The sequence below is a fragment of the Vombatus ursinus genome, unplaced genomic scaffold, assembly GCF_900497805.2.
Source record: "Vombatus ursinus unplaced genomic scaffold, bare-nosed wombat genome assembly UNPS02014810.1, whole genome shotgun sequence".
Classification (NCBI taxonomy): domain Eukaryota; kingdom Metazoa; phylum Chordata; class Mammalia; order Diprotodontia; family Vombatidae; genus Vombatus; species Vombatus ursinus.
In genome coordinates, this window is record NW_020954588.1 from 17,067,392 (window position 1) to 17,094,403 (window position 27,012).

Consider the following 27,012-nt stretch of genomic DNA (forward strand, 5'->3'; position numbering starts at 1 on the left):
TCGCCGCTCCAATTGCTGCAATATCCTTCCGCTGTAGGCCAAATAATCCCTTCGCCCTTAAAAAGCCCCGGGAGCTTCTCGCGCCCCCCATACCACCCAAAAAGCATCGGTGTCCGGCTTTCTTGTCCCTTGGTTCTGGGTTTTACCTCAAGTAGCGCCTCAGCGGCGGGATTCGTGGCCGCGGACGGGTTGGACGGTAGATATCCCTCCGCAAGAAACGCGTCCCGGCGGCCCGCATATAAAAGGCGGGTGGCGCGGCGGCGCTGTCTTTTCAGTCGGACACTGAGCGTTGGTTCGGATCATGTCTGGTGGCTCCGCGGATTATAACAGGTACGCGCCCGCAGCGGCGGTGGGGCCAGGGCCTTCTGGGTGGACTAGGCGGTGTAGCGGGCACCCGGGGAGACGCTAGGTTCCCGGGCGACTTCGGGGGCGCGGCGCCGGCGCAGCTTCGAGAAGCTTCCACAGCGCAGCCGCGGGGCCCGGCCCGGCCTTGCTGGGGCGGAGGCGGGGGGAGGGGGCGCCGCTCCTGCCTTGTCCCCGGACCCGGCCTAGGTAACGGCCGCGGGCGGCCGCCTCCCGGGCGGGGCGACACCGAGAAGGCCGCGGGCCGTGTGTGCTTATGCGTGTGCTTGGGTGGGTACGCTTCGGCGGGGAGGACGCGACGGCAATTCGGGCCTCCTCCCGGCCCCCTCCCCCAGGCCCACGGTGGCTCGGGCCGTTGGCGGCCTCGCCGCCCGCTCTCCCCGCCGCCCCCTCCCTCCCCCGCCGCCGCCGCCGGTGTCAATCATGGGGCTGGCGCAGTGCGAGGGGCGGGGCCGGCCACGCGCGCCGCTCTCGCGAGAGCCGCCCGCAGGGGGCGGGGAGCCCTGGGCCGGGGCGCCAACGGACGGGGCCACGTGCGGGCGGGGGGCGCTCACGGCGCGTCTTGTGGCCCGCAGAGACCATGGCGGCCCAGAGGGAATGGACCCCGATGGTGTCATCGAGAGCAACTGGAACGAAATCGTGGACAACTTCGATGATATGAACCTCAAGGAGTCCCTGCTCCGGGGCATCTATGCGTACGGGTTCGAGAAGCCTTCGGCCATCCAGCAGAGAGCGATCATCCCCTGCATCAAAGGTAGGCCGAGCGCCGCCGGGGCGGGAGGGGAGCCCCGTGTGACATGATGGCCTACCATCTTTCGGGACTGACCTGCAATGGAGAGAGTGTCTCTGCTGATCACAACCGAGGGGCTAAAAAAGGAAGAGGGTGCTCGCCTGGAAATGACTCTTTGTGGGAGCAGTAAATATGTATCCTACTTTTTTTAGGATATGATGTGATTGCTCAAGCTCAGTCAGGGACTGGCAAGACAGCCACATTTGCTATTTCCATCCTGCAACAGTTGGAGATTGAGCTCAAGGAGACCCAAGCACTAGTATTGGCCCCCACCAGAGAACTGGCTCAACAGGTATTGATAGCGTAGATCAAAGAAAACTGCTTGCTTTGTGGCAATAGTTTCAGGTTTCACAACTGTGTAGAACAGCTAATAGTTCATTTGGAGCTGCTGTCTTTTTCTGTCATCTACATGTGATGTGGCTATCCATAGTGTAGAATGCATGGGTTTGGGTTCAGGTACGATTGCTGGGATGTTTCCCAGCAAATAAATTCCAAGGTCTTAGTTTAATGTTTTGAATAAAAGATAGGACAGTTTTTTCAACTGAAAATGCAGTTGTGTAACATGAAAACAGAGGTGCACATGTGATAAGTTCACAATTTTTGTTTGTTGCTTTACATGTGTACCTGCCTTTCTAAGGCTTGCTTGCTACATTAGCATTATCTGTAGGCTAGATCTTAAATGCTATAGTTCTTTAGTTCTAAATAGATTTAATTAGGAAACATAAAAGTGATTTATGACAGTAAAAATTACAATATACTTAAGATTTCTTAGGTGATTAGAATTGAGTTGGTTATTTTTTTTTTTTTTTTTTTGTCAGGAAGGTTATTTCTGTTACTAGGCTGTCATAACTATGGCCTGGTAGAATAACAGCCACAAGTGCTACAAGCTACATGGATTAGATAGCCACAAGATAACTGGGGTTTTTTTTTGTTTTTGCATTTGACATGCAAAATTTGTCACGGTGATTTTGGATTAATATTAAATATGTGACTGCATGCTAGTCTGATTCCAGACGTGACTTAAGACATTTAGCATTTGCTAAGTTTTAGGTAGTATAGAATGCTTGTTTGGTAATTTTGCAAAATTGACTTTTTTTTCCTAAACTTAGATCCAGAAAGTAATTTTAGCTCTTGGAGATTATATGGGAGCAACATGTCATGCCTGCATTGGTGGAACCAATGTTCGAAATGAAATGCAAAAACTGCAGGCTGAGGCACCACACATTGTTGTTGGAACTCCTGGACGAGTGTTTGATATGCTAAACAGAAGATATTTGTGTAAGTTGAAATTGAGTGATTGGGTCTTAGTTTAAATACTCTAGATGTTATTAATGGGTACTTCTACTGTTTTCTCTTTAATGTGGGGTGGTTTTTTAATGAGTAGTATAAAAATGAAAACAGTTAAATATGTTGTAAGATGTGGTTAGATTCAGAAACTTCCTGGTTATAAATTTTTATAGGGAGACATTAATTATAATACACTCAAAATATAGTGTACTTATGGGGATAGAAGGGAATATGGCTTAAGAAAAATTCTTAACCAGAAGTAAAATTCAACATGGCGCTTTTTCTTAACAGCTCCAAAATGGATCAAGATGTTTGTTTTGGATGAAGCAGATGAAATGTTGAGTCGTGGATTTAAGGATCAAATCTACGAGATTTTCCAGAAATTAAGTACAAATATTCAGGTACAAATACCTGGATTTTATTCTAGCGTAAAGGGGTATTGCAGGATCAAGTTACAATATGGCTGTGAAGTGCCTATATTGTCGTTCCCCCTGCTCAAAACAAATGTTTCCTACTATCCCTGTCTAACTTGTCTATAGTAAGACAGGGACGCTTGGTCTCAAACATTTGCATCATTAGTAGAATTAAGGGTACTGAATTAAGCAGTTCATTTTTAAAAATACATATCCTTTTATCCAAAGGTTGTGTTGCTCTCTGCCACAATGCCAACTGATGTGTTAGAAGTGACCAAAAAGTTCATGAGAGATCCTATTCGAATTCTGGTGAAGAAGGAAGAATTGACCCTTGAGGGAATTAAACAATTCTACATTAATGTTGAAAGAGAGGTAACTTAAAAACTTTGTTTGGGAGGTTAATTTTGTAGCCAAAATTGTACCTTCTTGTTTAAAAGCACTGTGCTAAAATTGCAGAAATTAGGGCAATGCCTTGGTTTTTGTGATAATGCTAGCACAGTATATACAAGAAGAAGAACAAATGCACTAGATTGAAAAAAGACTTGGGTGGACCTCTTTCTTAATGTCCAGTGTCCTGTGTCTTAAGATCTTAGTGCTATATACATGAACCATTTACATTGACTTCCGGCCTTTCACTTCCTGGAATAAAGTATGGAGGTTTGTCTTTTGCCTTATTTGAGATGCAATCTTCTTTTAGGAATGGAAGCTGGATACTCTTTGTGACTTGTATGAGACACTGACCATTACACAAGCTGTTATTTTTCTGAACACGAGACGAAAGGTAGATTGGCTGACTGAAAAGATGCATGCCAGGGATTTCACAGTCTCTGCTCTGGTAAGAGGCATGGTATTTGTTATATAAGTCATTTTTCTCACTTCAGTGCATTTAATTGATGCAGGAACTAGTTACAACATAGCTATGAAGTGCTGTGTTGTCGTTCCCCCTGCTTAAATTAAAATGTTTTTTTTTTTTACTATCCCTGTCTGTTTTGTTTTATATGCCATAGCAGCTAGGGACGCTTGATCTCAAACATTGTTAAATGGCTTAAACCTTAGCCACAATTTGGCTATGATTTTTAAGCCCATGAACTTTTCAGTGATACAAGTTGAATAAAGTTAAGTACTTAATTCAATAGTAAATGTTAAGCATGGATTAGAAGAAAAAAGGTACTAAGATTTGAAATTTTGTTTGCTTTGTAGCATGGCGACATGGACCAGAAGGAGCGAGATGTTATCATGAGGGAGTTCAGATCTGGGTCAAGCCGGGTTCTGATCACTACAGACTTGTTGGTAATTATACATAACGTTTTAAAGGAGGGATACTTCAGAAGCCTCCCAAAAGCTGTGTATTTGGGAAAGGTCTTTTAATTACCTTTTTCCCAATTAAAAGCTGTCTGGGAGAGAAAAGACCACACTCCACAGTGAACTACAGTGTTGTAGTCCATTACCTACTTTGTGGCCAACAGTCGGTGCACAGGAAGAAATGGTGGGTTTGGAGTGGATTAATGAATGGCACTTAAGTTAGTCTTGCGGTTGAGCTAGCTTTGAGACTACAAGTTTGATGTGGAACTTAATTTTGTTACTACTTTTTCTAGGCTCGTGGGATTGATGTGCAGCAAGTATCTTTGGTTATAAACTATGATCTACCTACCAATCGTGAAAACTATATTCACAGGTTAGTAGATCCAATATGATTGGATTACATGTATCATTGTTTTATTTGCTGGCATTCTGTAGCTTCCAAATAAAATCGTGCCTTCAGGCTAGGCAGATTTAAATTCTAGGGAATAGATTTCAGGAAGAAAATGACACAGTGCTGCTATTTAAATGAAGTTTATTTCGGGGGAAGAACTCTTGGCTTAGTTACAACAGTGGGAAAACTTACCTTGAGTCTGGAACGTGTCACAAATTTTGGAAGTTTTGTAAAAGGAAAGGAAAAGACTCGCTTTAAATTGAAATTAGAAAAAGGGTTTAGGTCTTGTGGCATTATATTTGAACCTTAGTTCTTTAAGACTCACTGTGTTTCTCATATTGCTCCTGTGTCTTGTGCTTTCTTGGTGATTTTTCTCTAGTGGGATTCTCTCTTGGTGTGTTCTGGTAGTAACCGAGTTTTGTGTCCCTGGCATAGTTATAGTGGCTTGATCCCTAAATAATTAAATTGTGCTTTGTTACGTGATGTAAAAAAAGACTTTTTAAAAAATACAGGAGTCGATAGCAGCAGTTGATGACGTGAGATGGCACTCAGAAACGGCGTGACCTAATTTAGGACGTGGATTCATAAGCGAAACAGCACACTGTTTGAATAAAGAGCGAGTCGGTATTTATATATTTGTTTTTCTTTTGTCATGATTATTTGATATTTTAAGTTCCCAACGTCCTAGCCAAAGCCATTTTGTTGTGTATTAGCCTTTGTATATTAGGTGGTTTGTATTGTCTGGTTTCTATGAAGGAAGGCAGATGTTGGGTTTAAACCACATTTTCAGTAACTTGCAGTGTGGTTTGTGTGTGGAACTGAGCAAAAAGCAGTGATAAGTTTGGGTTTCCATACCAAATGGTTGGAGAATAAGGAGTTAAGTTTTCCCACTGAAAAAGAATTGTAAGTCCTAGAAAAATAGTTAACCTTCAAGTTATTTACGTTTACAGTCTACCAGTTCCAGAGGTGCGTCGAAATGGAGCATATAACAATTCTTTCTGTTTCATTCCTGGAGTTTACATCTGTCCCAGGCTGACCTTCGATCTATGCCCTTTGGTATGGGCTTAAATTCACTACCCCAAACAGAATACTGTCATCTGCTTAAAATCACAATGCTCAAGACCTGAGATCTCATTTTGCAGCCAGACACAAGCCTTGATCTGCTTACTTTTGGCACTAACTGCTAAGGAAGATCTTTTTCCCCTCATCTGGATACTTTGGTTTAGCAGCTAGTGCTCCAAATAGAAGCACTCTATTACCATGGCAAATTGGATCATCTCCTTGTGGGTTAAGGAATACCCTATAGTTATTACTGTTTTTCTTTTATGCAGAATTGGCAGAGGTGGTCGTTTTGGGAGGAAAGGTGTGGCTATTAACTTTGTTACTGAAGAAGACAAGAGGATTCTTCGTGACATTGAGACTTTCTACAATACTACAGTGGAGGAGATGCCCATGAATGTGGCTGATCTTATTTAATGCCTGGGATGAGATGGTTTTGAATGCAGTGCTCGCTGTTGCTGAATAGGCGACTCACAACGTGCATTGTGCTTCTTTCTTTGGGAATATTGAATCTTGTCTCAATGCTCATAACGGATCAGAAATACAGATTTTTGATAGCAAAGCGACTTTAGTCGTGAGCTCTTTGGGGAAAGAGCTATTGGCTTTCTCCTTTAGAGTTAGACTGTTGGGGTTGGGTGTAAAAGATATGGGGTCTGTAAAATCTTTCTTTATTAGAAATTTATTTCCTAGTTCTGTAGAAATGGTTGTATTAGATGTTCTCTATCATTTAATAATTTACTTGTGGACTAAAAGATATAAGTGCTGTATAAAATCAGCCAATTATGTTAAACTAGCATATCTGCCTTTATTGTGTTAGTAGACTGAATAGGAAAGGCTTTTCAAATGGACTAATTTTTTTTTTAAGAAAGCATTTGAATGCATTTTGTTTGGTATTGTATTTATTCAATAAAGTATTTAATTAGTGCTAAGTGTGAACTGGACCCTGTTGCTAAACCCCAGCAAGCAATCATAAACTAGATAGGGTTAAACCCAGTAAAATTGCCATATTGCACATGTCTTAATGAAGTTTGAATGTTCAATAAATTACTTGTATATTCACTTTGAATTCAAAATGATTGCTCTTGTTTAACTTATTGCCAGATTCCATCAATGGGTTGAGAAAGATAAGCATGGGTAGTAAGTAGCTTAAAGGACTGACCAGTCCTTTATTTGTCCTTAATACTTTCAATGAAGGGAGACATCTCCCCCTAAATAAACTAGGAGAGCAATCCATACATAAGATGGTAAGTAGTGGAAAGTATTTTTATTGCCAATGAAATGTACAAAAAATATTTCAATTCACATTGTGAATCAACTGCTGCATCACTGTAGCACATAAGCTGATTAGTTGTAAATGTTCATCAGCACCATCAGCTAGGCACTTGTCTACTTCCTGAAAGGGAAGAAAAAAAATATTTAGTTACTGTCCGTTCAAAACTTAGGGCCTATCCATACTGAAACCATTACAGCGTTTACTTACAGCAAGTTTCTCTGTGATGATGGATTTCTGCTTATCGGTCAGGTCATCTTTTTCTACCACCACATCATGGAGTTGGTTTATAAGCTGTGTTGCTGCATGCCCCTCATCAATTAAATCCTATTAGAGGCATAGAAAGGTTGGTTCTTTCTCCCCCCAAAGTTGGATAAAATAAGTGCATAAAAAAGAAATTAACCTTAACAACTGCTTCCAGTTTTTCAAAAGAGCCACTCTGGCAGGCGGAGAATATACCATTAATTGTTTCTGTAGGTACCACCTGGAAAGGAATGGGGCACAAATCAATTTGACACAATGCTATGTTTCTGTCACCCAAGTTAAGTTCCTAAGCTGTTTCTTTCCTAAAATGGAACAGAGGTTTGGCTCTCTTTAGTAGCAATAGATGCCCAGATAAATACAGCAAATCACTCATTAGTCCAAACTATACAAGGATTCCTTGGTTACCAGGAAGTGATTTTACTTTATGGATATGTTTAAATCTGCCAATCAACTCAACATTTTAACACCAAGAAGTGCCAACGAAGTCTAACCTACACTTTGGGTTTTCCTGTTCTGCTTGTTTGTCTAGGCGTAGGCACATAGTGCAATAATCCAATAATCATGCACATTTCATTTAGCCATTTCCCAATCAAGACACTTGACATTTATTTATTACTGACTTAATTATAAAACTAATCTCTTCAGTTTGTAATTGCCTCTGGTATTCTAATTCTACTAAAAATGGCGTTGTGATGGTACTAATTAATGTAAATTTAAGTAAAAAACGTATACTACACTACAGTTTTAAGTTACTTCAGTAACTTCAAAGAGTTTTCTTGGAAACACTCCTAAGTTACTGAAGTAAATCTTTCAGGTGTGTTTTTAACTGTGAGCTGACAACTATGTCTATGACCAAGGCAGTTTGGCGCTATCCAGGAAGAACGTGTTCTGAGTTCTGACTACCCACCCTACTGAAAGTAGCCAGGTAGCTTGCAAGTAGGATTGATTCTAAATGTGGCTTGGCTTGAGGTGTCCTCTGGAGAACAGCTCAACGGTAGCCTTGGCATGGGCAGGGACAGCTTAATCAAGTGGCTAGAGCTCTGGGCTCAGATTGCTCAGACACAAGCTGCAATCCATCTATAAAATGGGAATAGCATCTACTTAGGGTTATTGTGAGGATCAAATGAGCAATCCAAGCAAAACCTTGAAAGGCTGGATGAATCATTTACTGTTAGCAACAAAAAAGGGGTAGAGAAATGAGGAAGATGTCATGTAGGCTTAGAGTAGATGGAAAACTTTGAAACATTGACAGCCATCCAAAAGCAAAATGGGTTAGGTCCTGTTGGTTCTATTGCCTTTTAGGGACTCCCTCAACTCAGGCATGGGCAGGGGCTTTCTGAGATGGGGATGACACCTGAAGACACTTGGCTGAAGTGGCTGCACTCTGCCCTCAGCCAGACACTGAGCCCATCTATCATCAGGGCTCTTCCCTCTTCCTCTGCCTTGATTTATTTTCGGGGGGTGGGGGTGGGGGTGGGAGCTGCCCATGCACACTAGAAGAAGAGCCTATGTTTTAGCAGGTAAGGTTTCAAAGGTTTTGACCTTTGTTTGTGATGATGGCTATGGTCAAAGAAGAGGTGGAATTTAGGGAACTCACCAATAAAATCTTTGGCGTCCCTCTACATCTGTCGTTTACCTAATGTTATTCCTCTAAGACATGGGCCCTGCTTCCTGTTGGCTACAGGTCAGCAGAATCACAAGCAGCCACAGAGTTTCTCTGTACAGAACAACAGGGCAACTCCACACTTCAGTAAGATCATTTAGAAGAAAATTTCTTCCCTAATATTTTCTACTACCCACAAAAAAAGGGCAAAATACAGTAAGGGCCCCAAGAATATACAGACTGAAAAAAACAGAACATGCCAGTGCTCCTACCCCAGCAATCTCTGTGATCACCTTCTCTGTGACTTCTTGCCCACCTGTCAATCGAGTTGCACTCTGAAGAAATGTGATGGCTTTTCGTAGGTCTCCTTCTGACACTTTCACAAGGTAAGATATTCCCTAAAAAAGGGAAACACAAAGATGTTCTCCTGAACAAGCAACCGTGGCAAATAACCAGCCTAAACATTCAGATGAGATTCATCTACACAGGAAAAACTAGCCTTAAAATTCTAGATGCTGAACATTTTCCCCTATGTTTTCCTGTTACCTTAGTAGCCAAACACTTGTATGGTTTCCTAGACACTTGTTTACCCTTGAAATAATGAGGGCAGAAAATCCAATTACAGCATCAGTGTGAATGGCACAAGTGAGTGCAACCTGGTCTGAGAACTCAATTCACATAAGAATGAGGGGAGGGAGAGGGAAGAAATCCCTCCTGAACCCTTTGCATTAAGCAAATGTAAATCATTCTATATCTGAATGAAAAAGAGGGCTGCTCTTATTCAGTTGCGTTCCGACTCTTTGTGACCCTATGGACCATGCTGTCCGTGGCTTTTTCTTGGTAAAAATGGAGTGGTTTGTCATTTCTCTCTCCAGTGGATTAAGACAAACAGAGGTTAAGTGTCTTGCCCAGAATCACAAAGCTAGTCTGAGGCTGGATCCCATTACAAAGGTCTAGGGACTACAGGATTTTTCCCTGTATTAAAATGTGACTACATCAAATACTGGTTGAAACAAATGGGCCAATAACTAAGAGGAATAAATCTCTTCATTAAGCAGAAATATGTATCTAGGATTTGTAGAGAGAGTGAGTGTGTCTGTGTATGTATGTGTTGTGTGAATTAACTTTAACAGCAAAGGAAACTCCACAGCAACCCTATGACATCGCTAAGGCTCCTGTGTTCCAGCTATTGCCAACTGACCTGACCTCCATTTGTAGGCTGGGCTACCAAAAGCAAATCAGGCATTTCAGCTTTCATAGCTTTTTCAAATAACATGCAGAGCAATTAGGTCACAGTCACCCTACCTCATTACTGATTTTCACATTTTCCTTCTCAGAAATGTCTAGTAATCTCTGATGTTGAATTTTATCTGACAAAGGCTTGAAGCGGAATTTGGAACATCGAGAGGTTAAGGGCTCAATTATCCTGTAAGGAAAAAAGGGATCAGGTTGAAAAAGTGGCAACTGTCTGCAGAGAATTTCTCAAGAACTTGGATTTACCAAGAACAGTTTAGGCCTTGAGCCAAGAAGAAATCCTAGCACATTAGCACCCTGACCACCTCCAAAAGTTGTTTTGCTTGTTCTTTAACTTGGCTATCAAGGAAGTCTGAAGAAGAAAGGGAGCACACATACCGACTAACGTAATTGCAGATGAGGCAGAATCGAGTTGTTTTGGACTCTTTTTCCATTGTACGTCTTAAAGCGGCTTGGGCTGCAGAGGTCATAGAGTCAGCTTCATCCAGAATTACAATCTTAAAAGGAGGACACGGCTTCCCACTATATCAAAGAGAGGAGGTCAACAGTAACCTAGAGATGCTTCTCACGACGTATGTATAGCAACCCCAAGTCCTGAGCACTGTGCCGAAAGCATTCTGTCCAAGAAACTGCTAGCAAAATTGACTTCAGGAAGATAAACACACACTGGCCTTGACTGGTTTTTCAAATATCCCCCACCCCAATTCAATAACATTTTAAAAATCTATTCTGCTATGAAATATTTCCAGATACAAAAAAATTAAACTCTTGACTTGTGACACCCAAAGGCAAAAGAAGACTATGGGCTTTTCTAATTTAATTCATACCTAAAAGCAATCAGAAGTAAAGGCCTTATTTCTCAAATATAAGAGAACTGACTCAAATTTATAAGAATACAAATCATTCCCCAATTGATAAATGGCCAAAGGATATGAACAGGAAGTTTTTAGATGAAGAAATGAAAGCTATCTATAGGCATATGAAAAATGCTCTAAATCACTATTGATCAGAGAAATGCAAATTAAAACAACTCTGAGGTACCACCTCACACATCAGATTAATTAATATGACAAGAAAGGAAAATGATAAATATTGGAGGGAATGTGGGAAAAACTGGAACAGTAATGCCCTACTGGTGGAGTTGTGAAATGATCCCACCATTATGGAGATCCATTTGGAATGATGCCCAAAGAGCTATAAAATTGTGCATACCCTTTTGATGGAATCCTAATAAAGCTGCCCCCAGCCCAACATTCTAACTTCCTTATGGGCATCACTGAACAGCAGGCATGCCCTGATTCGACCACATAATCTGGCTTTAACCACACCACAGGCCTCAGACTCAATCACAGGCTTCACTGCACAGCAGGCCCACTGCCCCAGCCACTGCACTGCCCCCCCCTCTCCCCAAATATCCTAACTTCTTCATATATGAATGTCTCACTAGAATAATGGGTGTGTCCATGCACTCAACCACTACCACATCTATCTAATCTCAGACAGGGCCACAACAGCTAGCCAATCAAAAAGCAGTACCACCAGGATACCAGGGCAGGATGTAGATCCCAAAACAATAGAAAGGACTTTCCCTTATGCATCTTCACAGTAATAGCAAAAGATGTCCTTTAGGTGAACTTATGATGTAGAGACTTATTATAATATCATTATCATATATTAATGCCCCCTCCCATTGGGCTTTTCTGTATGCATTATGGGTAATCACATGCACAGTTCCACTGAGGCTGGGACCCTCCTCTATTACCTAATCCCTTGACAAAACCTTCCTGCCTTTTTAACATGCGTAATTTCTTTGGTGTAACCAGCATCATTACACTATAAAATTGCCTGTCTTGTCTTACTGAAGTTGCTGGGTCCTGTTGAAACCCTGCCTGCTTGCTGAGAGGCAATACCCGCAATAAATGCCTTTGCTTGGATTGGAGATGGTCTGAGTCTGAATTCTTTCAAAATGACCCCCGCAACACATCATGAAACAACACTCTGATCCACCAATACCACCGCTAGGTCTGTATCTCAAAAATTAAACTCTTGACCTGAGCAAAGGGCAAAAGACTGTGGGCTCGTCTAATTTAATTCATGCCTAAAGCAATCAGAAGTAAAGGCCTCATTTCTCAAATATAAGAGAACTGACTCAAATTTATATGAATAAAAGTCATTCCCTAATTGATAAATGGTCAAAGAATATGGACAGGAGGTTTTTAGATGAAGAAATCAAAGTTATCTATGGTCATATAAAAAAATGCTATAAATCACTATTAATTAAAGAAATGCAAATTAAAACAACTCTGAGGTACCACCCCACACTCATCAGATTGGCTAATAGGACAAGAAAGGAAAATGATAAATATTGGAGGGAATGTGGGAAAACTGGGATGGTAATGCACTACTGGTGGAGTTGTGAAATGATCCAACCATTCTAGAGAACAATTTGGAATTATGCCCAAAGGGCTATAAAGCTATGCATACCCTTTGACCTAGCATTACCACTACTAGGTCTGTCTCTCAAAGAGATCAAAAAAAAGGGGAGAAGAACCTATTTGTACAAAAATATTTATAGAAGCTCTTCTTGTGGCAGCTAAGAATTGGAAATTTGAGGATGCCTATCAATTAGGGAACGGCTAAACAAGTTGTGATATATGATTGTAATGGAGTATTATTGTGCTGTAAGAAATGACAAACAAGATGATTTCAGAAAAAACTGGACTTACACAAACTGATACAAAGTGAAGAGCCAGGAGAACATTGTACACAGTAACAGCAATATAGTACGATGAAGAACTGTGAATGACTTAGCTATTCTCAGCAATATAGTGATCCAAGACAATCCTAAAAGACCCATGATGAAAATGCTCTCTTTTTGGAAAAAGCTAATGCTGTTTGAATACAGAATGAAGCATTTATTCTCTCTCTCTCTCTGTCTCTGTCTCTCTCTCTACCGTCTTGCGAATGCATGTGCACAAAACGACTAATATGGAAATGTTTTACATGATGAAGGGAGGTACAGAATTTGGAACTCACAAAAAACAAAAAAGAATGTTAAAAATTGTTTTATATATAATTGGGGAAAATAAAACATTATTTTTAAAAAATCAGAAATTTTAAGGTATGTGTAAGAATGAGGTGATCCTTGCCCTTTTCATCTGAACTACCAACTCCTACCCTGACCAATATAGTAGATCTCCGAAAAATAGTAACAAAAATCTCTACAAGGGAAAAAGACACTGAATGACCACCTAAAGGTTAGATGTAAATTTAAACTGTACAAAAATGGGATGCAAAATTAGAAAAGACTCATTGATCTTGGTACATTATATTTGGAACAAAAGGGTATTTTGTTCCAGAGAAGGAAATACTTGGCTTACTTACTCGGAACGACTTCCTGACACAGTTAGTTGAGCAAACGTCTTTACTTTCTCCCGAATAACTTGTATTCCACGTTCATCTGATGCATTCAATTCAAGAACTCTTTGTCGGAAAAGCTCAGGTCTGTACAAAGAAAATTAAGGGTCATGTGCACTCAACCCATTTCTCTATATTTTCATGTTTTGTGGCATTTTAATAGAACTATACCTAGCAAATAACATTTTTGGGGGGAGGCAATGGGGTTAAGTGACTTGCCCAGGGTCACATAGCTAATAAGTGTCTGAAGCCAGATTTGAACTCAGGTCCTCCTGACTCCAGGGCTGGTGCTCTCTCCATTGTGCCCCACAAATTATAGTTTTAACAAAAAAGGCAAACCCAGATCACTGGAGTTTGAAGTGACCTTGGAGGTTACCTAGTCTGAACTTTACATTTTACAGATGACCCGAGGAGGTCCAATCCCCCCCCCCACCTGCCCACAAGGTAATCCATAATTAGCAGCTGAGGTGGGACCAGAATGCAGACCTCCAAGGTCTTTCCAAAATTTTTCTTACCAGTGTCCCTATAATCTTTCTCTTTAGATAGCAAACACCACCTCTCAAACCAGAACTTCAAATTAAAACACACACACACACCTTCTTGCTTCCTTCCTACTTATCTGACTGGTCCTTAGTATCCTCTGTTGGATCAATGTCCATATCCTGCCTCCTTAGTGTAGGTGTTTAATTTCCATTACTGGTTTTTCGTATCTTCTCTCTTGAGATCTCATCAATTCAAGAATTAACCCTAGGCAGATGACCACCCAATCTGTAAATCCAACCCTACCCTCTGCACTAAATTCTAATCCTTTGACTGTAGATGTGAGCATTTTAGTGGACTGAGAGTGAAGTATGGCGGCCCCAAAGCTAATGAGATTTGGGCTATATAGAGAGGCATGGCTTCCAGGAATAGAGAAGCTGTCATCTGCACTGGATGAACTACCTCTGGTAGACTGTCCAGTTATGGGCACCACAGTTTATATAGGATACAAGGGCAACTAGAATAGCAAAAGGCTTTTGAGTCTATGCTGTATGAGGACTGGTTGAAGAAACTGGAGATATTTAGTCTGGAGAAGACGAGGCTCATGGGAGATGTGATGGCAGTCTTTAAATTTCTGAAGAACTGTCATTCAGAAGAGGGATTAGATTTGTTCTGTTTGGCCTCACACTGTAGAATCAGGAGCAATGGATGGATACTGAGAAGTCAAATTAGGCTCAATATCAGAAAAAACCTCCCTAATAATAACAACTTTCCAAAAGTGGACTGGCTGTCATTAGAGGTAGAGAGTAGGTTCCTGTTACACCTCAATAAAGGATTTCAAGCACAGAGCAGAAGGCTATTAGTTGAATGTGGTGTAGGGGATTCTTTTTTTGGTATGGGTCAGGCTAGGTGGCCCAGGGTCCCTTCCAACTCTGAAAGCCTGTATTTCTGTGATTGTGTACAGCCTGCTAGTACCTCCCACTAGATGTCTCACGACATCTCAAAGGCAACATGTCCAGAGCAGAACTCATTATCTTGGCCCCCGAATCTGCTTATCCTCCAGCTTTCCTTATCTGTGTTGAAGACACTGCTATCCCCTCAGTTATACAGGACTGTAACTTCTGACTAATCCCTTACTTTTCCTCTTTCCTTGGCTCTCCTAGATCCAACCTGCTGGCTGTTCTGCTCAGTTCTACCTATATGACATATGCCATAGGTTCCCTTCTCTGCTCCCACACAGCCACTAGCCCTCTTGTTCAGGCCATCACTGCTCCCCTGGACTTCTGCACTAGCCTCCTTCTTCAAGTCAGCCCAATCTCTACTCCCTTTGCTCCCAAACTGATGAGTGACACTTCACTGCCTACAGAGTAAAATACAAGCTCCCGAGGCTCTCCGTATTCTGGCTCCAACCTATTCTTCCAGTCTTATTTTATCCTCCTTCAAACTCGATTTTATCCAAACTGGACTACTAGCTGATCCCTAAACTTCCTATTTCATCTCCATCTCCATGCTCTAGGACAGGCTGCCCACCATGCTGGGAATGCTCTCCTTCATCCCCATTTCTCAGAACCATTCTCTTCCTTTAAAGCTCAGCTAAGACTCCTCCTCCTCATCTTCCTCCGCGAGGCCTTGTCTTACCACCCCAAAGCAAGCTTCCATCCTTCCCAATTTTCCTTGTACTGATCCCACTCCCCCAACTAATACAAGCTTCTTGAGAGCAGTCTCTTCCATGCCTTTGTATTCCCAGTGCCTAAAAAAGTGCTTTGTACACAGGAGGCAGCTAATAAATGTTTCCTGAATTTACCTGAATTACCACATCCAGTGATCTGCTGTTAAGCTGCAAAGCCAGAAACAAAAAACACTGGCTTACCCATAGAGCTCCCTTGCAGCTGCCAGAATGGTGGAGGTTTTTCCAGTTCCAGGTGGTCCATAGAACAAAAGGTTGGGGAGCTGTGGAAACACAAGGTTGGAGTTTACCGCCATAGGCCACACTCAGAAGAGGCATATGGAGACGACCCTGAGAGGAGGGCAGGTAAAGAAGCAGAGCCAGATCAGTGCCCTGAGCTGACTGAGCAGCCACTGGATTTGTTCTAAGAATCCCTCCCTCTTTTCCTGGGGTCACTCTGCTTGGTGGCAGAAGTGATGTGATGTTGGACATACTGGAGCTCATATGAATTCAACTTTTTCAATCCTGCTCTATGCTAGGGATTTCCAATTTTTAAGTCACCTTATTAAGTAGAAAAAATGTCCACAGATGTGCTTCCCCCCAAGTCCCTCTACCCTGGGTAGCTACACTGATGAAGAAAAGCCACAAGGACCGAAAACTGCTATAAATCCCAGGGGCTGTAAAAGGGTCTGGACCTGTGATTTCATTGCAATAGAGAAAGTCAAATGAGGAAATCCCACCTACCAACGGGGCTGGAACCTGTTCATATCGGAGGTGAGACTTGAACCCAGGGCTTCTTGGCTCTGAGGTTAGCTGTCTTTATCACACCATGCCTCCTTCTCAGCAGGTACAGGCTGAACTAAGTGGATGCTTTGGTCCCTTTTGCTTCTGAAGTTGCAATTTAGTGAGATACACTTCTCACAATAACTCAAGGCCTCTCCACCCACCCACTGAGAAGCAATTCAAGATGTTCCATGCAATGCTTGGAGAGGGGGCATGATGGCCCGAAGAAGGGCATTACTCTGCCTCTTTTGTCCTATTTAATTCCAGTGCCCTCACTTCCAAGTGAGTCCAAAACACCTCTTCCAGCTCCTCCTCTGAGTCTTCTCTGGCCTGCTCTACCCTGCAGAAGGTGAGCATGTGGGGTGACAGAGGTGGAAAATAGGCATTAACCGGCTTCTTCTATCAGTGGCTGAATCTCCCGCTTGGCCTTTCACTGTGCTGTTCAGAAAATAGCACTGACAAGTTGTGCAGAGTAAAAACCACATAAGGTAATAATTACTTATGCTTTTCAGTTGTATTTTATTACTGGTCAATGGAAGGTCTACTTTTTTAAACTGAGCCCATTTAAGAGACAAAGGTCTCTGACTGACCTATCCAGACTTAAGGGCTACAGTGAAGTGCAAGCAGACAAACCTTCTTCTCGTCTCTGTATGTTCTCTCCCCCCTCAGCAATGCCATCTGCTCCCTGGAAACGGTCTCAGAGGTCTTGGTTTTAATTATGGCTCTGCCACTTACTCCTTAGGTGTCCTGTCATTCAACCTCTCTAGGCCTCACTGTTCATTTCTGTGGGTCCTGACTCCCAAACCAGAAGTAAAGATTCTCAAGGGAGATAACTATGTCTTAGACTTCTTGGCATCCTCCCTAGAAGCCCCGGCCTGGCTCTGTACATGGACTGGGCATTCACTAAAGTCATGCTGAATCAAACTACCCTCCAACCCCTGTCCTCAAGTTAGTTGGTAGATACTACCAGGAAATGCTATCCTGTCATTCCCTCAACCCACAACTAGTCAATAAATACATACCATGGGCTAGGTCTTGGGGTGGAGAGAAAGAGTGCCATCGAGTGAGACAATGTCTTAGAAAACTATGGTTATTAAGGGTGTGCTCTAAAACCCAGAGTTGTGGTGAGGATCAAATAAGACATATCTTTAAAGGACTTGGCACAGTACCCAATATGAAGTAGGTGCAATACAAATGCTAGCTATTATTATGTTGTTACTACCTATTAATAATACATGGAATTGTCAAGGTGGATCCCATGGAGCCACCACTAACTGTTTGGGAATTTGGAGATTCGGGAGGAGGAGCCAATGGTCTGACTATCAGAACAGAGATGAAATGGTGTGTGCATCTATTCTGGTGTTCCTGATGGAATGGCTGAAGGAGCACCACAAATGTCTAGATTATCTGTGTTCTCATGGTGATAACAGGACACAGATCCACATGGGCACATGTAATGTTCTGATGATGCTAAGGACTTGGTATGAAAAGTTATCAATCCCACTCTAGGAGAACATATTTCCAAGTGATAATTAAACAAGGTTCAACTCACGTCTGCTCCTTCTAAAGATTTTTTCAACACTGCAACTACTTCTTCCTGAAAAGCAACTTCATCCACACATCTGGGACGGCTAGGAATAAAAAAATTGGTGTTTAGTTGTTAGCAAAGATACTGAAAAGTTCCATGTGTTACTGTTGCTAGAAGTCAATTACAGTCCTTAATATGTACTAATAGAAGAGGAAGGGGAAGAGAAATGCTTTGGAATTAGAGCCATGGGGACAGGGCTATATTATTACTGCTAACAAAGAGATGTGTAGGGATGAGGATTTCCTTAGATTTTCTAGCTGGTTCTTTGTCTGTCACACCTGTAACATCAAAGTAAAAGGTTTTTCTAGACCTTGTTGTTCAGTTGTGTCTGACTCTTGGGTGTTCTTGGCAAAGCTCATTTTACAGATGAGGAAAGGGAGGCAAAACGATTAAGTGACTTGCCCAGGGTCACACGATTAGTAAGTGTCTGAGGTTTCACTTCAATTCAGGTCTTCCTGACTCCAGACCCAGTGCTTTATCCGGTGCACCGCCCAGCCAACGCCTGGACCTAGAAAACTCATTGCTGTAATTTTTTTTGTCTAAAAGTAGTATTTTAGCAAGATTCTACTGAACCAGTAAAGGCGAGTTGCAGCTCTAAATGCCAGCTGTAACTGCATGCTAAGTGAAGCCAGCACAGGAGCCCCGGATCACACGGACAGAGTCACCGTGGCAGGAAAGACCGAGGACTCTGGGGACCCACAGCAAAGGGGCTCCGCAACCGCATCCCATTGAGTTGGGTCTGGGCGAGAAGGCCCGCGCTAGGGGTGGTGACGGCTGGGGGAGGGGTCTGTCCACGCTCACCGGGGGCGGGGCTCTTACTATTTCTCCACCCACGGCACAGGCTTGGCCCTTCGGCTCTCGGCGCTGCTGCCCGAGGGGGCCGCGGGTCCTCGGTCCTTCGTGGGCGGCGGCTTGGTGCTGATGGAGGCCGGCCCTTTGAGGAAGGCCTGCATGGCCGCTTCCCCCTGCCCGGGGAAGGGCGAGAAGCGGGATCGGTCCGGAGGCGGCCCCGAGGGCCACCCGAGACGAGTGGGTCACGCACACGGGAGGAGGACGGCCGCGGCTGCCCTCTGGCCCTCCTTGGAGAGGCGCTACACAACCGGGCGGGGAGTCGCTGTTTGGAGCTCGCCGCCCGCCGCTCCTGGCCCCTTCGCTCTCCGCTCACCCCGCGGCGCTTCAGCTCCCAGTTCCCGCCACCGAACAGCCTGCCGGGAGCCGGGCACGTCACTTCCGGTGGAAGAGGGGCGCCCGAGCCGAGGAGCCGGCAGAACTGCGTCAGGCGGGAGCGGAAGCGGGTCCCCGTGGGATGGATTTCTGTTACGTCCGCAGGAGATCGGCTGTCCCTGGAGGGCAAGGACCAGCCGTACTTTTGCCTTTCTTTATGTCTCCAGAGCTTAGCAAAGGGCGAGGCATACAGTAAAGGCTCAATAAATGCTCGTGGACCGACCGCCACCTTCCCCCAAGTACTAGGCAGCAGCCTGGAGCCCTGCTCAAAGATGGCTTCGAGGAGGGCCACACAGCACCAGCACGCATGCGCTAGTTTCTCTCGCCCTCCCGCCCCGCATGCGCAATGTGCTCTGCGTGTATCGATGGCTCCGGGCCTAAGCCGGACGCTGTTGGCTCAGTGGCTCGACTTTGTGACGGCACCGACGGCTAAGACACTTTTGTGGAAAACAGCACGGTCTGTTTAGGGAGCATCACGTGCCTCTCTCCCCGAACCCAAAGCGGGCGTAGAAGGGGCTCTTCTGCAGCCCTTACACGCTGGACATTCGCCCTTCTAGCCAGCCTAAACTCGCCTCCCCGCCCCGCCGCAACACCTCCTGATTGGTCCTAGCTCAGGTCCCTGGGGCCAATCGGAACAAGGCACCAGGGCCCCGCCCCCTTCCCCATCTATTCCGAGCCTCCTGCAGGAGGCCTCTGTGATGCGTTTCACGTGTTGCTCTCTAGGTTGGCTAGCTTGTCCTTCCGAACTCCCTTTAAAAAAAAAATGCTTAAGTGGCCTTTTCTTTCTCTTGGGGGTCAATTACTCCTCTCCCAAACTGCCTCCACTTGAGGCGAAGGTAATACTTTGCTCCCAGAAGCAAGGTGGGAGCCGCACAGGCTGCCGTTTCCAGCCCTTCACTTCTCTCTGGACCAAAGCCCGTCCCAGGGCTCCTTCCAGGCCAGAGAGAGGAGGCCTCGGGAAGTAACCCCGCTTTCCCAATGGCTCCTGCTGCCTGCCTGATCACTCTGGGTCGATGAGTTAGGCTTTGTGGGCATATTCTCCCTAATTTGAAAGAATGTGAAGGTACTAAAAGAGATTTTAATTTACATGGAAATTTGATCCCTACTTCATAGGAGGCAGGCAAAGGTCAGAGACTTCTGGGATCCTGAATGTTGACAGCTCTGAGAATGGTAACTCAAAATCAGAGTAGGCACTGGGCCCCTCACAAACCACCTACGGCTGGGAAAAGATCTAACAAGGCTGAAACAAAGCAGTAGGCTGAGGGAAGGTCCTGGGACAGTTTCCCCAGGCCCCCACCGTAGCAGAGAAACAGCACGAGCTGGAATCACTATACCAAGGAGATGGGGGTATTTCCCACACTCTCCCTTTTGCTTCTGAAGTTTATGAAGCTTTTGTAGAAGTGAGCGGCTACAATCACCCACAGACCATTTATCTTCCTGTGGCAGGAAAAAAGATTAGTTATTGATGAAAGGAGCTAAGAATCCAATGCTGTTGATATGGCAACTTCTGGACTAGCTGTCCTGGCTGAAAAACAACCCCACTCTCATTGCTGAGTTCCTGTACTTGGCAACCTGGGGACTCCTGGCATTGCAGTAAAAGCTACTGCTGCCCTCTTGCTTTCACACGGCTGGCACTCTCCCGTTTTCAGGTTACAGATGAAGTCCCAAATTGCCCGAAAGCCCCAAGAACTTCAGTCAGTGTGGTTAAGTGCAGACAGGCATCAGCAGCTGTCCTGACCTCTGTTGGATGCCAAGGCCTTGGGGGCATAGGAGGCCCAGTCCACAGAGAGAGAGGAAGAAGAAGCCATGAATGATGGCTATTTTTATTAGGACCATGATCATTATTAAGATGCCTTCCCCAACCCCACTGAGGGACAACAATGGAAACATTTGTTTATGACTTAAAAGCCCAGGCTACCCTGACTCTGATTTCAGCAGCAGACTGCAGCCAGGCGACAGCAATCTGACGGTCCTCAGCACCCCAAGCAGGCTGATGTCTACACCCACCAAGAGAGACCACTGGTAAGCTTGAAGGTAGATGGGAAGAGAAGGGAAAGGACAGGAAAAGCAAAGGCAAAAAGGGAGGAAGGAAGAGGAAAGAGACCAAAAGGAGATCCGTCGTTCCTTAGAACAAAGACAGCTATCCTTCATGACACTTCAAATTTTAGGAGCTCTTTATTCACCAACAACCCTGAGATGAGTACTACAGACATCATTTTCCCCATTGATCAGATGAGGAAGCTGAAATTCAGAAAGATCGAAGGCAACACAGCTCAGCATATGAATTCCCATCTTTACCAACTGCAAACCTCGACCTTTGTACCACACCAGTACTAGCAAGGTTTGGGGACTTCAAGAAATACAAAAAGCCCCGCACTACGCTATCCTAAGGGTTTATTGACAGGACTCCGGAATGAATTTACTAGCTGTGTGACTGGGCAAGTCACTTAACCTGTGCCTGCCTCAGTTTCTCCATTTGTAAAAATAACCACCTACTTGTGTAGGTCTGTTGTGAGGATCAAATGAAATAATATTTGGAAAGTAGTTTGTAAACCTTAAAGGACTATTTAAATTCTAGCTTCTATTGTTATTATAAAAGGGATTCACTAGCCACACTCCTCTCAACTATGATGCTGGCCACCTAGCTGCCCCCAATGCTGACTTTCTTCACTTCCATGTTGCCCCTGCATCCCTGCTCTCCTCTGGTGGGGGGAGGCAGCAGGGGCTGGTCTAAGCAGTGGACTGGTTCTGGATGACCTCCAGGTGTTAGAGAGCTTTGGAATTCTTATCTGGAGGTAGACATATAGGGAAAAAGAGTCTTTAATGAATGCCCTGATCTTAGGGTGACCAGATAAGGCTGAACACAGAGACTGGCAGGCAGGTTTCCTTGGTAGTGAGGGGCTGCAGGTTCAGACCTTCATCAGCCATTTCAAATTCTTGTACTAGTACAATGCCTCTGCTCAGGGTACAGGTGCCTGGGTCTGATCAGCCTGCATACCCAATCATACTGCCCCTCAGAGGCCTGCAAACACAATAAGCTCTCAGCAAATACAGACTGAGAGGGAAAGGGAGAGGATAGGGAAGAGGAGCATATGATGGCATGTGGCATGTTTCAACCAGTGATTGCCTGACTTGCCACTCAAAGTAACCAGTAGACAAAAACTGCTAGAATAACTGATAAATTCCTAAGAACAGCCCTTGAACACAACATGAAAGCTACCTGTATTTATCCTTATCTAGGCTACTTGCATTTGGTGTATTGAAAGATGCTCTGGATCTGCTTCTCCTAGACTGGTACACTGATAAAGGGGGCGGCTAGGTGGCACAGTGGATACAGCAAGAGGTGTAGTCAGGAAGATCTGAGCTCAAATTCAGCCTCAGATACTTACTAGTTGTGTGGGCAAGTCATTTAGACTCCATTTGCCTCAGTTTCCTTGTCTGTAAGATGAGCTGGAGAAGGAAATGGCAAACCACTCCAATATCTCTGACAAGAAAACCCCAAATAGGGTCAGGAAGGATTGGACACAACTGAAAATGCCTGAACAACAACAAAGACCTCTCAGATTACAGTTCAAGGCAGGCCTTGTCTCCTCTCAGGACCAGATCCAGACAAACTAAGACCCAGAGGAGAGGAGAGATGGTCACTGTGCATGTAACCTCAAAGTCTTTTTCCACCAGATGCATTTGCACACAATCAAAAAACCCAGTTGGAATGAGTATCAGGCTGTCTCTGTTCTTTGCAATTCTGGCCTGGATCTGCAGTTTCCCCTTTACCTGGCTCTACAGAGAATCCCAGGTTTCTGGGCATCTCTGATTGGATCTCGACTCCCCACTACCCCAATCTCAGGGCCCAGCACTTCACTGAGTTGCCCAGGGTCACATGGCCAGCCAGTGCCAGCTGGACTGACTTGGAGTGATGGAATCAGCCTGCAGTCAGTCAGCTTCAGGGGAGGTCACAGAAGACTTCAGAGAGAAGTAGAGGAAAGGAAGAATCCTGGAATGTCCTACTCCAAAGGGAGCTCGGCAGCCTCCTAACTCAACCTCTATCCCAGAAGGAATAAGTGACTGTCTAGCTGGGGCTTGGAGACCTCCAGAGATGGAGGCAGCAGCTCATTGCACTTTGGGGGTATCTCGAACTGTTAGAAGTGTCTTCCTACAACAAGCCTCAATTTTCCTCTTTCATCCACTGCTCCTAGTTATGCCTCTAGGGCCATGCAGAACATATCCGATTTCTCCCCCATAGACCAGCCCTTCAAACACCTGAAGACAGCTCTCACACCCCCCAAGCCTTATCTTCTCCAGGTTAAATCTACCCAGTTTTTCTAGCGGATCCTCATCAAACATGGAACCAAGGCCCCCCACCATCCCTAGCTGTCCATCCTTCCTGTTGATGAATGCCCAGGATGGAACACAAGTGTCCAGTGACTGTCACTTCCATATTCCCAGGAACCACACCTCCTTCTGCAGCTCAGGGTCCAATTAGCTTTAGGCTGCCACAGGACTCCTACCAGGGGGGCAATCTGCTCTCTTTCAAACAAATGGCTCTTTAACCATGCCATCGGGCACCATCTGAGCACAGGCTTTTTTACCTTCAACAACATACTCACCTACTTGGCCAGTCAGATCAATGACAGCCCTCCAGGAGGCCCTCATCTGAACCGGCTTTGTTCCTGCCAGTCTTAATCTCCAGCCTTCTGAGGTTGCACTCTCGGATGCAATGGAGAAAAGGAGGATGATGCCTAGAGGGCAAAAGGTCATGGGCTGATGAGCCTTTGCCATCTCAAACATTTACATATTTTCCTATTGGATAAGACAAAAGGGGGAACAAAAAATGCCTCCTTGTTCTCAATTTCTGGTTCACAGGGAGTTTTTCTCCTGTAAATACAGGAGAAATCCCACCACTCACCCTTATTACATACAAATTGTCCTTGGCCCTGCCCCATCTTTCTCCTTTTTAAGTTGGGAGTGTTAAGTGGCCTACAGCATTGCTTCTCAAACTCAGATATAATCCAGACCCCAGCTGCCCACCCCCCCCCAAAAGCCTTGGGTTCACAGGTCCTAGGACTGACCCCTAAAGGTTATTTTCTCTTTGGCTCACTGCCTCAGAGTTTACTTTGGTAAACTCTCCTTTTATCACTTATAAATAGGTCATGCCTAAGTTTCCACAAATGCAGGTAACAAGGGACCCAGTTCTCATACAAACACCCAAAGCAATAAGGGCATATCAAGTAGAGGACAGATTTAATTTTATCTAATAAAAAATGCAGAAAGCACAAAGGACTCGAAGGAGCCCACAAAGCCGTTAAGACCAGCAGCTCCCTTCTGAAGAAAGTGCAGCAGCACTGACATTCTAAGAAATCTGAAGACCTCTGCCAGGATCCCATAGACCCCGACCCCGACCCCATCTCCATCCTCATCCCTATCCCCCTCTCCAACCTGCTGCATCCCCTGCAGTTTTGACTCTTCCCAGAACACATACTTTGGGGGTATCAGACAATAATCTCCTTCCCATTAGACCTGTGTGACACAAAGTGCGAGACCTGGAAGTCAAGTCAACAAAACCAACAAGAAGTTATTAAGTGCCTACTCTGTGCTTGGTACTGTGCTAAGCATTGGGAATGCAAAGAAAGGCAAAGTCACTGCTTTCAAGGAGCTCCCATTCTGCTAGTGTAAACAACTCTACAAACAAGAAATATACAGGATTAATTAGAAATAAGCTCAGAGGGAAGGCACTACCATTAAGGGGGACCTGAAAAGACATCTTGCAGAAGATGGGATTTCAGATGAGATTTGAAGAAAGCCAGGGAGCCCAGGAGGAGGAGAAAAGGAGGGAGAGAATTCCAAGCTTGAGGGGCAGCCAGTGAAAGCACCCAGAGTCAGGAGATGGAGTGTCCCAAGAGTACCTGGAGGAGGCTAAGAAACCTAGACAGGTAGGAAGGGGCCAGGTTATGAACTCAAGTCAACACCTACTATGTGCCACAAATTGTGCTAGGCACTGGGGACACAAAGGCAAAAAAAAGTCCCTACTTTTAAGGAGCTCACAGTCTAATGGAGGAGACAGTATACCACCAGCTGTGTACAAACAAGGCACGGATGGAGAGGGTGATTTGAGAGGTACTTTCAGAGGAAAGGCACTAAGATTAAAGAGGACTGGGAAAGGCTTCTTGCAGGTTGGATTTTAGCTGAGAAATAAGGAAGCCAGGAGGAGAGAGTTCCAGGCATCAGGGATGGCCAGTAAAAATGCTTTTGGGAAATGGAGTGTCTTATGATAGGAATAGCCAGGAGGCCAGTGTCACTGGATCGATACCTGGGGGGGAGTAAGTTGTAAGAAGACTGGAAAGGTAGGAGGGGACCAGGTTATGGCATGTTTTAAAAGCCACACAGAGTTTATATTTGATTCTGGAGGGTATAAGGAGTCACTGGAGTTGAATGAGGATGAGGGGTAGGTGATGTGGCATACTTGTATCTTAAGAACTACCGGACAGCTAAGTGGTCTGTGGTGGGGGGGGGGGAGATTTGGGGTAGGGAGACCACCCACCCACCAGGCTAATGCAATGTTTCACGCATGAGGTGGAGGGTTTGCACCAAAGTGGTAGCGGTGTCAAAGGAGGGAAGGGAGCACATGAGAAATGACAGGATTTGGCAACAGACTGGATATGGGGTGAGGGAGAGAGAAAGGAGTCAAGGGTGACACCCAGGCTTTTAGCTTGTGTAACTAGGTGGTGTCCTCAACAAGGTAATTAGGAAGAGCAAGGTTTGGACATGTTCAGCTTAAACTGTCTAGTGGACATCCAGTTCAAGATGACCAAGAGGCAGCTGGATATGAGTCTGAAGAGACAGGTCAGGGCTGGATAAGGAGATTTGAGAATTAGCATAGAGATGAAAATAGAATCCATGGGAGTTGATGAGATTACCAAGAGAAATAGAATAGAGAGAGAAGACAGCACTGGGAAAGAGCTCTGGAAGATACCCCATGGTTAGCAGGTGAGACTAGGTGAAGATGAGGCAAAGGAGACCGAGAGTGGTCAGACTGGTAGAAGAGAACAAGGACAGAATGTGGCTAGGACAGCTAGATAGGGCAGTGGACAGGGTTCTTCAGGGCCTAGAGTCAGGAAGACCTAGATTAAAATTCTGCCTCAGACACTTACTAGCAGTGTGACCCTGGGCAAAATATCACTGTTTGCCTCAGTTTCCTGATCTACAAAATATGGATAATAATCATTCCTACCTTGAATGGTTGTTTTAAGATCAAATGAGATAATTGCAAAGCACTTGGCATATAGTAGTGCTACATAGATACAAGCTATTACAATGATGACAATGTCCTGAAAACCTAGAGAGAAGGGAGTATCCAGAAAAGGGTGATCAATAGTGTCAAAGGCTTCAGAGAAGTTAAGATCAGAAGTTTAGATGAGATTAAGAAGTTAAGATGAGGACTGAGAAAAGGCCACTGGATTTGGCAATTCAGAGATCCCTGCTTAAAAAATAATAAATTTATGAAAGGGGAAAAAATGGAGATCGGTGCTAACTCTGGAGAAATTCCAGTGTCAGAATCAATGCTAATTGTTCTGCCCTTTGGGGTCCCCCAAAACAAGGTGAATTCTTGTCATGTCCCACCTCCCCACCTTGGGTCCAGCTCTTCTAACATTCAGGATTCTTTCTGCTGGCGTTAGCATGTTCTCCAGTCTTTTTCACCAGAATGAAGAGATCTTCCCCAAGACCACCTCAAGGCAACACCAGCAGGGAAGAGAGGCTGGGTATCAAGAGTCAACCTAAGTGAAGAGATGATGATAATTACTTCCAGAGAAGAGGTTGCTACTGGCTTTTTCTTTTCTGTGTGTGTGTGGTTTTTTTTTGT

The 27,012-nt window shown here is 44.5% G+C and overlaps 2 protein-coding genes and 5 non-coding genes across 9 annotated transcripts; 6 read left to right on the plus strand and 1 right to left on the minus strand.

The window, feature by feature from the left end:
- The first annotated feature begins 234 nt into the window (after positions 1-234).
- On the plus strand, positions 235-6,664 carry EIF4A2 (eukaryotic translation initiation factor 4A2). Of its 3 annotated transcripts, none has more exons than XR_003570331.1 (11): positions 235-330; positions 939-1,117; positions 1,306-1,445; positions 2,263-2,431; positions 2,732-2,841; positions 3,082-3,225; positions 3,551-3,688; positions 4,054-4,143; positions 4,449-4,528; positions 5,059-5,166; positions 5,878-5,967. XR_003570331.1 is itself a non-coding variant. In XM_027875749.1 (10 exons), exons 1-10 carry the CDS (start codon positions 302-304, stop codon positions 6,020-6,022), a joined length of 1,224 nt encoding a protein of 407 aa, XP_027731550.1. In that variant the 5' UTR covers positions 235-301; the 3' UTR covers positions 6,023-6,664. The 3 variants fall into 3 exon arrangements, 1 of the variants encoding a protein (XP_027731550.1); XR_003570330.1 differs by having other exon boundaries at positions 5,059-5,170; positions 5,878-5,965; XM_027875749.1 differs by lacking the exon at positions 5,059-5,166 and having other exon boundaries at positions 5,878-6,664.
- Positions 1,154-1,222, plus strand: LOC114053254. The gene has a single exon (XR_003570362.1). It is a non-coding gene; the product is annotated as a small nucleolar RNA SNORD2 (small nucleolar RNA).
- On the plus strand, positions 2,880-3,007 carry LOC114053250. The gene has a single exon (XR_003570358.1). It is a non-coding gene; the product is annotated as a small nucleolar RNA SNORA63 (small nucleolar RNA).
- Positions 3,274-3,456, plus strand: LOC114053252. The gene has a single exon (XR_003570360.1). It is a non-coding gene; the product is annotated as a small nucleolar RNA SNORA81 (small nucleolar RNA).
- On the plus strand, positions 3,747-3,887 carry LOC114053249. Its single transcript, XR_003570357.1, has one exon. It is a non-coding gene; the product is annotated as a small nucleolar RNA SNORA63 (small nucleolar RNA).
- Positions 4,186-4,320, plus strand: LOC114053251. Its single transcript, XR_003570359.1, has one exon. It is a non-coding gene; the product is annotated as a small nucleolar RNA SNORA4 (small nucleolar RNA).
- Positions 6,665-6,854: 190 nt separating the features above from the next.
- RFC4 (replication factor C subunit 4) lies at positions 6,855-19,080 on the minus strand. Its single transcript, XM_027875750.1, has 10 exons — positions 18,750-19,080; positions 17,895-17,973; positions 15,764-15,843; positions 13,381-13,500; positions 10,375-10,518; positions 10,048-10,168; positions 9,015-9,140; positions 7,279-7,359; positions 7,086-7,202; positions 6,855-6,998 (listed from the first exon to the last, which is right to left on the minus strand). The coding sequence occupies exons 1-10, from the start codon at positions 18,881-18,883 to the stop codon at positions 6,900-6,902; spliced, it is 1,101 nt and encodes a 366-aa protein (XP_027731551.1). The 5' UTR covers positions 18,884-19,080; the 3' UTR covers positions 6,855-6,899.
- Between the last annotated feature and the right edge of the window lie 7,932 nt (positions 19,081-27,012).